This window comes from Monocercomonoides exilis (genome assembly GCF_001643675.1).
Source record: "Monocercomonoides exilis strain PA203 chromosome Unknown scaffold27-1312184, whole genome shotgun sequence".
Lineage (NCBI taxonomy): Eukaryota > Preaxostyla > Oxymonadida > Polymastigidae > Monocercomonoides > Monocercomonoides exilis.
The window spans coordinates 985,194-1,001,291 of NW_027150572.1; the positions used below are offsets into that span (position 1 = coordinate 985,194).

General features: G+C 37.8%; 2 protein-coding genes across 2 annotated transcripts; both read right to left on the reverse strand.

Moving 5' to 3' along the window:
• Positions 1-5,035: 5,035 nt before the first annotated feature.
• On the reverse strand, positions 5,036-9,086 carry MONOS_14699 (uncharacterized protein; the record flags this gene model as incomplete). Its single annotated transcript, XM_067867523.1, has 2 exons — positions 5,036-5,095; positions 5,190-9,086. 2 exons carry the CDS (start codon positions 9,084-9,086, stop codon positions 5,036-5,038), a joined length of 3,957 nt encoding a protein of 1,318 aa, XP_067726040.1.
• Positions 9,087-9,933: 847 nt separating this feature from the next.
• MONOS_14698 (uncharacterized protein) lies at positions 9,934-16,088 on the reverse strand. Its single transcript, XM_067867522.1, has 4 exons — positions 14,230-16,088; positions 13,843-13,958; positions 13,003-13,510; positions 9,934-12,744 (listed from the first exon to the last, which is right to left on the reverse strand). Exons 1-4 carry the CDS (start codon positions 16,049-16,051, stop codon positions 10,331-10,333), a joined length of 4,860 nt encoding a protein of 1,619 aa, XP_067726041.1. The 5' UTR covers positions 16,052-16,088; the 3' UTR covers positions 9,934-10,330.
• Positions 16,089-16,098: the final 10 nt, after the last annotated feature.

Sequence of the window (16,098 nt, forward strand, 5' to 3'; positions counted from 1 at the left end):
ATAATGAAGCAACATGGAATTGGCTAATGAGATTTTTAACCATTTATAGCGAACAGAAGATGCCTTAAGTGATTTAAAATTTTATTCATTGAAGCTAGAGATAGTTGCAGGTATCATATGTGTTTCAGGCGTATAAAATACTGTTTATAATTGGAAATCACTTTTTTTATATGGGGGAAAATATGAACTTTCAAGCTTTTTATGCACAAAGCATGAAAAAATTGTTTCACTCATATCTTTTCTTAACTTTGTCAGATTTCAAAATAAATAAGATTCTCATATCCGTAAACTGATATCATTGATACAACAACACAATGTTTTGTGACCTCACATGTATTTCTAAAAATAAACCAATTTATTTCAAATTTTCTAATCACAAAAAGTCAATGGAAAGTGCATAATTTTTCAATGAGAATGCTTGAAGTGAAATATTTTGCCCCATATTTTCAAAAATACCTATCGAGAAAATATTGATGATATTTTTGTGTTTTTGGATGAACAAAGAAATATATGGGTAATTCTTTTTGAAAAGTCGCAAATGTTTGAATTTCAAATAAATGGGGCAAAATATTTCACTTCAAGCATTCTCATTGAAAAATTATGCACTTTCCATTGACTTTTTGTGATTAGAAAATTTGAAATAAATTGGTTTATTTTTAGAAATACATGTGAGGTCACAAAACATTGTGTTGTTGTATCAATGATATCAGTTTACGGATATGAGAATCTTATTTATTTTGAAATCTGACAAAGTTAAGAAAAGATATGAGTGAAACAATTTTTTCATGCTTTGTGCATAAAAAGCTTGAAAGTTCATATTTTCCCCCATATAAAAAAAGTGATTTCCAATTATAAACAGTATTTTATACGCCTGAAACACATATGATACCTGCAACTATCTCTAGCTTCAATGAATAAAATTTTAAATCACTTAAGGCATCTTCTGTTCGCTATAAATGGTTAAAAATCTCATTAGCCAATTCCATGTTGCTTCATTATCTTGGAATAATTTAGTTTTTTTTGAGAAATATTTGATTTGCAATCTGGAAAGTGAGACGTCAATGTGATCAAAATAGATCCATCCCTTAAATAGAATTCATTTTTCCATAATTCAAAAGAGAGTTTTCTCAAAAGCTCGGAGGTTTTTAATATAAATTCTGGCTTGTAAATGAATAATAAGTGGTTAAATACTATAAAACTCAGGTTTTTGAATTGTGGTGTATAACTTCCCTCTATAAAATAATTTCTTTTAAAATATTTCTTGGATTATTAATTAATAATCAAAAGAGAAATAATTTTGAAAATACGCAGATTCCATCTTTGTTGATATTTTCTGAAAAAGTGAACATTTTTATGTTTATTGACAATTATTAAAAATAGGGGTTCAATTTTTCATCGTTTTCACGAATATTGACTGAATATAATATTTTCATCACTTTCTGACATTCAGCCAAAAATTAATTTTTCACATAAAATTTTTGTTTATAAATACTCAATTTGATTAATTTTGAATTATTAGTTTAACAATCTCAAATAACAAGTTCAACAATTTTGAGTAATAATTAGTTTTAGTCACACAAAAATCAATTAAATGGAAAAGAGCACAACTCTTTGAAATAAAAATTAACGAATGATATTTTTGTTTGTTTCATGACTGCATGATAAAAAATAAACAGAAGAAGAAAAAACAGTTTTTTTAAAAGAAAAAGAAGCAAGCAAATGATTTGATATGAATTGAAAATACTCAAGATCTCTTTAAATAGAAAAAAAAAAAAAAAAAAAAAAAAAAAAAAAAAAACAGAAAAAAAAACAGAAAAAAGTTTAAAGTCAGCACAAAATCATGTTTATTCATGCTTCAGTTTAACTTTCTCCCAATAAAAATATATATTAATTTTGCTGTGATTTTTTTCAAAAATGCTCGGATTAAAAAAGGCAACCATAAAAATATTTATGTTAGGATTGTTAATGAGATTGCCAATGAATCATCCCACAATCAGCACTTTTACCCGCAATGATTTATACGCTTTATTATTTTTAATCGACTCTAAGTTTCTGATAAGCCGCAACTGGGCTTGAAAACATTTTTTCCAAATTATAAAAAGTCAAATAAAAACCAAAACAGGCCTTTAACAGTGGAAGTATGACTTTATAATTTATTTGCTATTTCAAATGATTTTTTTCAATACACTTTGATATGGAGATTGGTTGACTCGACATGCTGAGCATGCCACTTCCCCAAGGATTTGTGCAGGGCACAGCTTGAAGCTCAAAATTTAAGATGCCAACAACGTCAGCAACATCCAATGGTAAAATTCATTATTTATTGGAATTTCTATACAGAATTTATTTTATTTTATTTTTTTAAAGATAAAATGACAATATAAATATTTTTTAGTTTATTCGCAAACAAGGCATATCATCAAGTCGGAACGATTTTTATTGGCTTTGAATCAGAATTCTGCCAATTGGCACAATTGTTTGCTTGTGTGCTTGTTGCACGCCTCGCTCTTTGAGAGAGAAGTGATATGATCCAAAAAAGAAGAAACAAAAAATCGATTGAATGGCGCATATTGGAATCCCTTCTGATTGACAAGCAAAATGAACAACCACATTTATTTTTATTCATCAGTTTTTCCTATTTCCGACCAGAAATTTACATGTTTTCGCTGTTTTTTTACAGCAACATTAATTCATTCAAAATCCGATATTTATGTTTCAAATATTCTGTTTGCGCACACAGGCAGCGAGAAATTACAGTCCGGCAATTTCCTCTTCTTAGAATTCATTAATTATATACTGCTGCTCAACAGAAAAAATGACAGAAATCAACTGCTGCTCGACAAGGACCTTGATTCCACGGCGGTGCTGCCCTCTCCTTCGCTTTCGTTCTCGAAATCGATGGCATCTGAAACTGTGAGCATCACAGCGCCTGCTGGGAAACGCTGAATAAACTCCCTTTTCATTGCAATTAGCGTTGGGCGGTTGCCTTGCTGAGGAGAAAAAGCGCGATGCAGCACCTCTGCGTATGAAGATTCCAGCACTTTTCTTAGATCTGGTCTCTCTCCATTCACAATCTTCTGTCCTGCCACCTCTGCTTCATACTCCCCGAACGGGATCTGGAGCGTCAAGCACTCCCACAGCATCATCCCGATCGAAAAGGCAACTGACTCCTTTGTTGCTCCCATCTTCTTGTTGATCAACAGCTCTGGTGCCTTCCACCTCATGCACTCTTTTTTGAAGTCATCCTCATCCTCAAACGCAGATGAGGGCAGAGAGTCATCATCATCATCTTCTTCGCTGGCAGAAGTCACAACAGTTGATGAGGAGATGGAAGAAGAATCCGAATCATCAGACAAGAAGTCTGAGTGCATGACAATGCAGATGACCATGTGCTCTGAGAACAATACAATGTGAGGATTCAGACTGGCCAATGATTGAAGAGGATTTTCCATTTCATCAAAGGAGTGGAGAGCAAGGTTGGCCACCCAGAACAGGATTTGGGCAGCCGTTTGTTCTCTCTCCTTCAATGTGCCAATCGCCATCTCCTTCTTTTCATTCCTTCCATGAAGCAGCATGAATAGCGAATCCCTCAGATCCACAATGAGCTTCTCATGAGGCGATGAGCATGCCATTGCGTCCACCAAGTTAGACATCGATGAGGTTGTCGGACACAAATCCTCCCCACGAACAAATGTTGAATCCAAATCAGTGGTTGATGTGGATGAAGTGGATGAAATGGAAGGTGATGGCGTTCTTTTCCTCATCTCTTCTTCTTCTTTTTCAACTTTCTCCAATGCCCAATCAGGAATATTGTCTGAGTCTTTTCCAAGAATATATTCAGTTGATCCGCTCTCACTCAGTAAATGCTCTGATGACTCCGAGTGTCCCAAGCTTTTATCATACACTCTCTTCTTTATCCTCTCATCGTTCTTCTTCTCAACATCCCCTGCCACTCTCCTCCACTGCTCCTCAGGTGATATTTCCATCGTCACCATCTCAAACGCCTTCGGATCCTTTCTGATGTTATCATTCACAATCTCTCTCAGATCCTCTGCTTCACTCTTCGCCTTCTTCCAACGAACAACAAACAAAATCAATGCGATGAGAACAATTAAAAGAACAATGGCCATTACAATCACAATCAATGCCCACGAAGATTTTCCCTCTTTTCCACCTTCGACTAATCTTTCATCTCCTTTTGGTTCTGGCACACTTGCATTCTTCAGAATGAATGACTGAGTTGATGAAGGAGATTCTGCATTTCCAAACAAAATGCACGCACTAATTTCAGTGTTTCCTGTGGTTGAAGCAAAGTCTGAAGATGAAATTGAGGAATGTATTTCATTTTCTGACACATAATCGTCAATTACAAAATTATATCTTTCAATATGTTCTTCATTTCCTGAACTAATTATTATTTGGAAAGTTAGATTGCAAGGAAGAAGAAGAGAACCAGCGAAGAACAATTCGATTTCATTTTCTGATTGTTGTGCTCGAATTGAATGAAGAGCAGGAATGAAAAAAGGAGATGTTAAAATCGATGGAATGCCCGACAGATTGCACCCATTATTCAGGATCCACAATGAAGAGCTGCTCGCTGCTTCATCACCTTTTTTCAAACTTTCCACATCAATCTGCGCAGCATCTTCGCAGAGAATGTTTCTTCGGGCAGATTCATAGAAAGGAATTGATGGCGAATTGTTTCTGAACTCCACATTTTTAAGTCGAATATCTCCACCTGATGCTGATAATGCTCCAGATGGGGCATTGACGAATGAAGAGTTAACGTCTTCAACTGAGCAGCAAGTTATATCCACAATCGACGAGTTCCAGCTGCATATTTCTGAAACAGTGGAAGATGAAATCTTGCTTCTTTGTGGATTGAGGCTCATGACATTTTCGGAATGAGCTGAAGCATTGTTGTCAAAAATATCAGCATGATTTCTTTCATGAAGGCAACCTTCGTTTTCTTTGATTGATGCTCCATCAAATGTGCACGATTCCAGTTTGAGTTTTGGAAGCGATGAAAATGAAGCTAGTTGGCCTCTGTTACCAGACGATGAACACAAAGAGCAGCTACAGTTGAGCAAGTGAACTTCACAAATTTGAGATGCAAAAGAGAAAATGGTTGATGGACTATCAGAGCTTGTGATATTTCTGAACGAAGAAAAAGACATATTTATCCGAACAAAAGGCTGTTTCTGTTCTGTTTGAACTGTGTTATTCACGGAAAAAACGCTTCCTTTCTTCAGTGTTATATTTCTGGCATCTATCCATTCGAGGGAGGAGTTTTTCTTTGGCTCCTCGAACACAAAAATAGAGGTCATGCAAGTGACAGCGTCAAGGCAAATGTGAGACAGCTCAGCGCTTGCCGTATCTATCACAAGAGGAGAGTGAAGTACAACTCGTCTGCATGAGAAATCTTGGATTTGGAGTTTTGCTGAATTCTTGCAGATGAAGCAGGTGTTTTTGCAGCTGGAGTCTTCCAGCTCGCATGACTGTAAAATTGCATTTGATGAATCGATGAGCAGGAGAGTGAATGGGATGGAAGCCATTGAATTCTGTTGACTGTTTCGAACAGAATCAGCTTCAGCAAGCTTAAACGAGCAACGAGTGAATTTAACTTCACCAGAGTTAAGAAAGAAGAAAGTTTGGTGAAGTGAGCTGAAGGATATTCCAAAGATAAAGGACTGATATTCAATCCAAACATTTCCTGCGCAGCACATCAAGCTGTCTCGAGTGCAGTTGATATCAGAGTTGACGAGAAGAGATGTTATTGCTTTGGAGATACTGCGAATGCTGAGATCTTGGAGGTTGCATTCGCTGCTGATTGTGCTGCTTCCATTCACAACAATCCGACTTTCAAAAGACTGTGTCAGACGTTCCAGCCCATGATTCAGCGTGAGGCATGGCACAGTTGCTCGTCCGCAATTCTTCAGAATTGTTCCTCCATGCAGCTCGTTGCCGATGAATATCAGATCGTTCCGATAACCCATGATGAGATCGATGATGTTCACATCTTCTTCATCTGAGCCTCTGTGAATATCGGAACCGAAGATTGCATTTTTTGTGTTATACGCAGGTTCTTCAATGTGGAATCTGAACTGTTTCTCGCTAATTTGTGTCTCAAGACTTGTGCAACACACGAAAATGTCTCTCCCGCTCAATGCATCATTCATGTTGAATATGTCGTCCGTAAACTGAAATGACAATTCACCTTCACAATCGCAATTCAGATACGCTCCGCCTCCTTTTCCTCGTGGTGCTTTGCACAGCATAAAAATCGAGTCTTTGATTTCCAATTTCATTCCTTCGCAGTACTCTATGAACACGCAGCCTCCTTTCAACGAGTTTTGAGCTTCACAGCTGATGAAGTTAGAATTGTTCACAAGGATATCTGTTGACTTGGGCATTTTGTTGCTGAAGGTATTTGACGATGAATTGGCTGAAGATATTAAATTTTCTTTTGCAAGAGAAATCAATCCACAAGTTGAAGTTGTTTGTGTGTTATTCAGAATCATTTCTGTAATATTCATTGTTGATGATGAAGCAGCAAAAGCAGAACATCTTCCAAAAATCAATTTTGATGCAGAAACTCTATCAATGATGAGATTTCCTCCAGTTGCAGACAGAAGCGAATAAGTCAATTCGCAAGATATTTCTTCTTGCGCAGAGAGAAGAAATGAACATTTCCTGAGAGAAAGAGTGGAGGGATTGGACAAATCAAAAGAGGAGCGGATTAATGAAGATCGTTGATTGAGAGAAGATGGAAGAACAAAAGAGATTCCACATATCGAAGTTGAAATAGAAACAAGCAGTAGTTCATCAGACTGCTTTTGTGAAATACCATTCACGCTTATGGAAACGGGCAGATTCTCATCTCCAATCGCATATTCGTGATCTTCAAGATGCACTTCATTATCAAGAACAAATCCAGTTCCCAGCATTACCATTCTTTTCTGATCAGGAAAGCGCAATGCAACAGCTGCTTCAATTGTCTGGCAAGGACAATCATCAAAGCCACAGCCACTGAAATCTGTTCCTTCGCTCCCATTCACATGCACTGCTCCGTTCCACTGACGGAGAAAACACACAAGAGGGATGATGTGTTCCAGACTTGCTGATCTTTCTATTCCACACAACGCTGACAGGTTGCTCAAGTCGAGAACAAAATTAAAAGTATTTTTGCTCACAATTTCTTTCAAAACATTTCCATTAATGAATATGTCCGAACCCACCTGTGCATTGCACTCTTCAAATGAAACATTTGTCAATGAAATCGAGTGAGATGAATCAGAGAAATAAACATAAATCCCTCCTCCATATCCGCTTTGTCTGGTTTGTCCATTCTGTGCTTTCCTAGCTCTGCATTTTGAAAACTTTGTGCATTCTGTTCCGTTAACTTCAATTTTACCTTCATCCTCCACATAAATGCTCATTGCTCCACCATTTCCATCTTCACACACGCTTTCTTCCAGCATGCAATATGATACAATTATCTTTCCTCCAGATGATAATGTACCTTCAGCTATAGACCCGCCTCCATTTGCTCTTGTTAATTTGCTTGAGTTTGTTGAAATGATCTCCAATACGCATGTCTCTGCTTCCTGTTCAAAAGAAATTGCACAGCAACTGGAGAATCTTATCTCAAACATTCTCACTTCTTCCAAAAGGGCATATCCTGCATTCACTTTGAACACACTTGAGTGAACTTCATTCTGCTCATCAACACAAGAAACATCACATTTCTTCACTGTTGTTTTTCCATTTCCACTCATCACCAGAAAACAATTGGATGTTCCATTGACTCCATCCATGTGCTTCAAGTGGCAGTTGTTAATATCCAAAGTTCCAGTTTCCACTGTGAAAACATTATTCCCTTCAAGTGATCTGATAATTGTTTCTTCTCTCGAAATGCCAGCTAAAGAAACAAATTCTGAACCAACTTCAATTGTTTCTTCACAGAATTCACAGGAATCTGCAAGGATTGTGGTATTGGTGCTGTTTGTGTTTCTGGTTAGAGAATATTTCAGAGTTCTGCAATAAGGCACCAAACCACAACCATCACGATTAATTCCTTCACTGAAATGAGCTCTGATCTGAAAATCTGTTTGATAATTGGGAAGCCAATCTAGTGCCTCTGAAGTTGTGCACAAATAAACATTTCGTGTGAAACAACGAACAACTCTTGTTCCTTGGGACAAAGAATAGCATTCAACGAAATTGTCTTTCGTTAAAGAATTCCAATCACGAGAGTTTGAAATATGCACATCCACTCCACTTTGTTGAGCTGCAGTGTTGTTCTGGAACAAGCAAAATGAGCATTGAAATGTTACAGTTTCATTATCATATTGATCCCCAAGAAGAACGCATGGAGCATAAGTTTTTGCACTGTTATGCTGGAACAAATTGTTTGAGAGTGTTATGTTTGAATTTATAAGATATGTGTGAAATGCTCCAGTGTATTGTGTTTGGCATTCACCTTTTTCAAAAATATTCGATTGAAATAAATGAGATCCACTCTGTAAATAGCCAATTATGATATGCCCTTTTCCTTTACCACTATTATTTAAAAACAACGTTGATTGAGTTGTTGATTGTTTGTTGTAAAACATTCTAATTGCTCCTCCTTCATTTGAGTGACAGTTCGTAAAAATGCAATGATCACACATAAATGAACCTTTTGTTGATTCAAAACTTACTGCTCCTCCATCATTTGTTGTACTGCATTGATCAAAAGTGCAGTTTTTGATATTCAATGAAGCATTTTGCTCGCATTGAATGGCACCACCATTTCCCGAACTGCTAACAGAAAAGAAATCATTGGAAAACGAGTTGTTGCCCGATATGAAAGGTTGTTTTGTTGAATAGTTTGAGCTGCATTTGTCAAATGACGAATTGATGCAAATGAATGAATATTGGGCTGGAGTGACTATCAATCCGTTGTATGGATTCATGCATTTCACCATATTCGTTGAAGTTATTTCAATAATTTCAATCTCTTTTGAATGGTTGATTTGCTTTGAGCATGGAGAGGTGAGATTGAAAAAGTTGCAGTTTGCGATTGACAAAGAAAAAGCATCCATCGAACACACAAATGGAGGAGAATCGATTCTCAACGATATGAATGAGGATTGAGAAAGAAATACCGACCCGCTGGGCTTCAAATTCAATTTTTCTTCTTGACCTGTGATAATTGGTGGACTGCTTGAAAAGTGTGCTTCGGAGAAAAATGAAATATTCTCCAAATGAATTAACCCACCTATCGATGAAAATGGAGAACGTTCGGAACAGGAGCCAATGATGGAACACGATTTCAAAACTATAGCTGAAAATGGATCAATATGCGCAACACTGGAGTATGCTCCGAACCTGAATTCAAGGGATTTCAGATGAGTCGAGCTGTTGATAATAATGAACGATTTGTCTGTGTCAGAAGAAGACAAAATCGTGGAAGAATTGTTGAAACAGTCATATTTACGAAAGATATTCTTTTTCTGAAATGGGCTTGCCTGTGATTTTTCTTGGAATTATTGAATAGTGGTTGGTTCATTTAAGTCTTCAGAGAAAATAAAAAAGGCAAACGAGCTGAGATCACAAAAGATACAGAATGAATAAAAGCCGCGAACAAAATCAGCATCACTACAAGTTATCTGTTTTCAAGAATTAAAAAATTCTTCTCGTTCTGTTGTTTGTGCTTCTTTGGATTTATTTATATGCAGAATCAATCAAGATTTTAAGTCGAAATGCTTAGGCTGCCAAATTTGATGAACCATAAACAATATTTAACAAATAATTTAAAAAAATTTTTTAAATATTTTATTCTCATTTTTCTCCTTCTATTTTTGCAAATGAAAATAATCATTTTTTGCTCATAAGAAATTTATCAAAAGGGCTTTCAATCTCAGAAAACTTGGCAAACAAGAGCAGTTATTATTTTTTATTTTGTTTTATTTTATTTTGAAGAAAACAAAAAGTTCAACCATTGGATTGAAGTTGCTGATTTCACCGTCGCATTTGTCGTCATGCACGAAACAATTGTGTTTGAAAAGTGAAAGGATAAAAGAAAGAAAATTGTTTGAAACGAATTTTGGCAAAACAAAATGAGGAAAAAATAAAGACAACAATTCATTTTATAATAAAAATGAAATACCTTAAAGTTCATGTGAAAAGAAGCAAGTTGACCCATTATTTGAAATGAATGGAAATTATTTGTATGAACTTCTCACATATTTTTGCCACAAGCATCACTCAAGAAGAACCACACACACCTTCTATTCGATTTGTTCCTCTTTCCTTCTTTGTTTTTCTGTTTTGGATGATTACCACCTCATTCTCTGACTTTTGCTTTTGGCGAGTTCTGGAATAACTCTTCAATCTCTTCTTGCTTCACTTCGCTGATCCTTTCCTCATCTCCCATCTCGCCATTTTCTCTCTCTTCGTCATCTTCCTCCTCCCTTTCCTCCTCCTTCTCTTTCTCTTTCTGCATCTCGTTTTCTTTCTCCTCTTCATCCTCCATCAAATCCAGTGCATCTTCAAGAACCGAAAGATCGATGATCAATTTCTTCCTTTTGATCAGCTTCTCTTCAATCTCCTTCAGAACTGCATCCACAAATACAATTCTCTGCTTTCTCGTCTTCTTCAGCCACAGCATAAGCAACGAATACACTTCCACTCCGTTCTTCACACACAAATGAATATCTGTCCCACAAAACAACGAAATCGTAATCGTCTCCACTGTGTCATCTGCCTCTTCATCCTCATCTTTCCCATTGCCTGCTTCTCCATCTCTTCCATGGATCCTCGCACTAGTCGCATTTCTTGCTTTATTCCCTTTCTTAGCAGTCCTTCCCGGAGAGCTTTTTCTTCCTTTCTTCTTCTTCTTCAGACCAGATGAAACCAAAGGTGATTCTGATGCTCTTGGTGTTACAGGAGACGAAGGTGAATTGACTGGATTTGTTGATCTAACAGGTGTAGACAGAGGCTGTCTTGTTGATGAGGGTTTCGGTTTCGGTGTTGTTGGCGTTGGATAAGATGAATGAGATGCAAATGAAGATGGAGATGCAAATGAAGAAGAAGAAGATGAAGATGATGATGATAGTAAAGACGAAGAAGAAGGCGATGCAATTACAGGCTTCCTCTTCTTGGCATTGGGGCTCTGATCAGCAAGCGACGGGATGAAAATCGACTCAAACACCATCTTCTTCTTGTCTTGTGCTTGTTGGGCAGATGGAGACGAGTTCAGCGACTGGAAGCGGGAAGGTGAAGAACGGATGCGTTTGGAGGGAGAAGCTGAGCGAGAAGGAGCTGAGGAGGAAGAGGAAGAGGAAGAAGAAGAATATGAGGGAGAATATGAATGGGAAATAGACAAGCGAGATGGAGATGATGGGCGGGAAGGAAAAGGAGTGGAGGAAGGCGAATGCGAAGGAGAAAGACAAAATGAAGGAGAGGGTGAGTGAGAAGCAGAGGGAGAAACAGGCACAGACGGAGTTGGAGAATGAGTCACCTTCACACTCTTCACAGACGCTCTTCCTGAGATTGAGGTTCTTGTCTTTGTGGAGCTTTGTGTCTTTGTCGACGAGATGGTCGAATTCAGACTTAATTTTGAGTTTTTCCTGTCTGTTTTCATCATCGCACTCATTCTCTTCCTCTGCAGCCTCAGCTCTCTTTCTCTCTCTTTGGCCTCTTCTTCGAAGTTGCGAAGGTGGATTGTCTGGATCAGCGCCCAGGAGATGTACGAAGGTGAGGAAAATGAAGAAGAAGAAGAAGAGGAAGAGGAAGCTGATGATGAAGCTGATGAAGAAGAAACTGATGTTGCTGAAGCAGAAAGAATTATTCCTTTTGCATTCAATTCCAGTTTTATGACTCCCCCAAGAATAGCCTTTGAGCAAAGGTTCTGTGCAAAAATCGGGAATGAAGAAGGAAGTGCATTAAAAACAGAAGAAGAAGATGAAGAGGAAGAGGAAGAAGAGGAAGAATAAGCCGATTTTGCCATCTTTGCAGCAGACTCCATCGCAATAGCCATTCTCTTTGGAAGAACAATCCCTGAAATGACGTTGTCCATCACCCGCTCTATCTTCTCTGCTTTTATTCGGTCTTTTTCCATCTTTTCTTTCTGCTTTTCGTCGATTTTTTCATTCGCTCCTACAAAACTGGCTGTCGACGAAACAAAAGTCGGAATAGAGGTTTCTTTCTCTTTCTCCTTTTCTTTCTCCCCTTCTCCTTCTTCCTTCTCCTTCTTCTCTTCATTTTCTCCTTTTCCTTCATCATTTTCTTTCTCTCCATCAGCTTTCACCTTCTGTTCCTCTTCTCCTTTTTCTCCCTGTTTGTCACCTTCTCCTTGTTTATCACCTTCTCCTTCTTTTTCTTTTTCTTCTTTGATTTCTCCTTCACATTCCTTCATATCAATCTCCATCATCTCTCTCTTCTCTCTTTCTCTTTCTTCTCTTTGCCTTCTTCGCTCTTCTCTTCCCACAGACAGCGCAAACAAAATCTGCTCTGCAGTCAAATTCCTCAGCATTCTTTCATTCATTTCACTTTCTCCTCTTTCTTCTCCTGTCACTTCTTCTCCTTCCTCCCTTCTTCCTTCTCCTCCTCCTTCTTCTTCTTCATAGTCCTCTCCAAATGGATCAACACACTGGATGATTTCGACGTCGTCACAGAAGAACAAAGCCGGGTGAGCGGTTGCTTGTGACAAAGGAACATCCAACTGAGCATTTTCAACTTCGAGAATGTCTTTGGTTTCTGTGGAAAGAAGAAAGAAAGATATTGAAGAGAACAGAAGATATTTATATTAGAAAAAAATAAATAGCAAGAAGAAGAAGAAAGAAATAATGAAAAGAAGAATGGCGAAAAAAGAATGAATAATTGAATAAAAGGAAAAGAGGGGAAAAGCGGTGAGAGAGAAAGATAGAAATTAATAAATATGTTTAATGAAAATAAAATGTATATAAATATAAATAAAAATTTGTAAATTAAAAAAAAATTACAAATTATTCATACTGTCCATGATTTCTTTAGCTTTTATAATAAATCTCCTATCCAAATCGCTCAACCCTCTTTCCAGCTCACTCACATCCAATCTTTTGAGCTCGTCTTCAATCTCTTTTCTCCTCCTCCTCCTTCTCTCCCTCTCTTCCTCGTCATCCAACCCTTCCTCACCCCCTTCTCCATTGCCGTTCCCTTCTCCTCCTTCTCCTCTTTTCTTGTCTCTCAGCATCTTCTTCTTCTTCTTCTTGTTCAGCAGCGCCGACCTCCTCATCGGCGAATTCGGCCTGTTTCTGTTCTTTTCATCAAGCGACCTCAGAAAATCAGCATAATTCGTCGCGATTCTGTCTTCCCTTTCTTTGATCATTCTCTCTCTCTCCTTTTTCAGCCTCTCGTCTCTCTCTTCTTTCTCCTCCTTCGTCAGTGCGATGTCACGGGGGATGTATTCAATGGGGAGGCCATCGTCGAAGATGGAGAAAGGCGATGGCTGGTCGTGCCGGGAACGGGAGTGATGTGGAATGAACTGAGAGGTTGGTTTTATTGAATTTAATTTTTTTTTAAATAATTAGAAAAATTAAAGAAGAAGAAGAAGAAGAAGAAATAAATTAAATAGAAAAAGAGGAAGAAGGGGAATAAGAAAAAAAAAGATAAACAATGAAAAAAAATATGAAAAGGAGAGCATTTTAATTGGATATTATTAAAAATTGCATCAAATAGAGAAATAATATATGAGTTTATAAAGAGATAACACAAGAATTAAAATATTATTAAGTCAATCCAAAATAAATGGAATTTAAAAAAAAAAAAGAAAGAAAGAAAGAAAAGAAAAGAAAAGAAAAGAAAGCATTCACAAACCGTTTCGACTGACTGTTTTGAAGTCTTTTTTGGTGAAGAGCCCGAAGAATATGAATCAGATGATGAGGCAGAAGTCGAATCTCTGATGAAATTCAGATCAATGAAGCCAGCAATTTCTGGAAATGGATGCGGATATCATGTGTATTGGTTGTATATGTGTTAAAATAATCAAAAGAGAATAAATAAATAAATATGTATGTATGTTGCAAAATATTAATATAAATATAATTTAGATAGAAAAATACACAAATATTCAAAGAAAAAAAAAAAAAATAATTAAAAATAATTAAAAAGAATCAAAATGCAAAAATCAAAGAATTAACCTCAGCATTTTCTTTAATAAACAAACAAAACAGAAAAAAAAAAAAAAAACACTCCCCTACAAACTTAACGTTCTCCTTGTTCTTCTTGTATTCGGCGACGGTGAAGGCGAGCCAGACGACGACACATCTGAATACGAAGGCGAGTAATTGCTTCCTCTTCTTCTGTTTCTCCCGTCTTTGTTCGCTCTGTTATCTCCATCTCTGTCTTCAGCCACACCCCACAGCCCTCTCCTCGGCCTTTCGGGTGAATTCCGCCCCGAATTCATCCCTCTTTTGTCCCTTCCATTCATTCTATTCTCTCTTTCCCTCTCTCTCTCTCTCTCTTTCTCCTTCTCTTTCTCCTTCTCCTTCTCTTTTTCTTTCTCTCTCTCTCTCTCATCATCCATGAAATGCATAGAAATATTCGATTCTGTCTCATTTTCTGTGCTCCACGGCGTAAAACGAGGAGACCCTTGCCGAGACGGTGACTCACTGTGTGAAGGCGAAACAGAAGAGCGCCTTCTCGATAGACTTGTGGGGGAATTAGAAGAAGAAGGAGAAGAAGGAGAAGAAGAAGAAGATGATGATGATGATGAGGCAGAAGCAGCAGAAGAAGAAGTGGAAGTGGAAGAAGAGGAAGAGGCAGAGGGTGAAGATGGAGTTGTCGCTGACTTTCCAGGTGATCCTTTACTTGGCGAAGTTGTTCTCGCCCCTCTTCCTGCGCGTGAGGGAGAAGCAGCAGACTTTGAGGATGCAGAGGGAGTCCTGTTTGGAGAAGAGGGAGAGGACTGAGAAGGCGAAGAGGCTGAAGGCGATGAATTGGAGGCAGAAAGCGATGGCGACGGTGAGTTTGGCCTGGAAGAATAGAGAAATGACATGCTGCCTGTCTCCTTCAGTGCTTGCTCCCGCTCTTTCTTCTCTTTCTCTTTCTCTTTCTGAAGCCGTTTCTTCTTCCTCTCTTCTGCTTCCTTCTTCTTTTTCCTTTCTCTCTCTTCTTCTTCCCTCTCTTCATCGTCCTCATCCTCCTCTGAGTATGGAACGATGGTTCGTATTTCGTAGTGGCCTTTATTTCGCTCGCGCGCTGAGCGAGGCTCTCCGTATATATGCCGAAGGAGGTACCCCTGCCTCAAGTACGACCGAATCAATGAGCCAATTCTGTTCCCGTCATCTCGCTCAAATTCTGACAAAAGTGTTCCATCAACATGACTCAAAAACGGGCAGTTAAATGCAACATATGCCATTAATCTATATGCACGCTCTGCATACGGATGGGCATTTGGTGGTACGTACTCTGCAATTGGATTTCCTTCAAGTTTAATCATTGTTAAATTTCTTAGATCAATTGCTCCTCTAAATGACGTGATTTTGTTGTCTTCCAAAAACAAGTGTCGAAGATTCGCTAAGTTAGCAATACCATTAAAATCTCGAATTAAATTATCTTGAAGATATAATTCCTGGAGTCCTGGTAAAGAAGGCATCCCTTTAAATTCTCTAAATGAATTTTTTTGTGCAAATATTGTTTGAGGCTCTGTTCCCGCAATAAACACATAAAATATATCTTCAGTGCTTCCTTCCATTCCAGGAATTTTGTTCATTTTCCTCAAATTTGATTGCCTAATATCATATGTCTTACTTCCAAATACAGGTGTCGTTTTCGCATTGAAAGGATTTTTTTTCTGATGTGGAGATGTTTCTAACTGTTCATCTTGAAGTTTGCTTGGTTGTTGAAATATGCCCGATGATAGTGGACCATGACGAGATGGAGATATTGGTTTCTTATCAGGGCTTGTGACAAATGGTTTTGAATGTAAAGGAGAACCTGGACTTTTTGGTGACGAGGGCCTTTGGCTTTTACCAGGAGAAATAGGTGACAATGGCTTCTGCCTAACGGTTCTAGGCGTGCTCATTCCAAATCGAGTTTGAACAATGATCAGTCTCCAGTTTATGGTTTATA

Excerpts from the sequence above, each read along its gene's own strand:
- MONOS_14698 (XM_067867522.1), bottom strand. The coding sequence starts at position 16,051 with ATGAGCACGCCTAGAACCGTTAGGCAGAAGCCATTGTCACCTATTTCT. Across the intron at positions 13,959-14,229 it reads AAGAACAAGGAGAACGTTAA|AAATTGCTGGCTTCATTGAT; the intron begins GTTTGTAGGGGA and ends ATCCATTTCCAG. Across the intron at positions 12,745-13,002 it reads AGCTAAAGAAATCATGGACA|AAACCAAAGACATTCTCGAA; the intron begins GTATGAATAATT and ends TTCTTTCCACAG.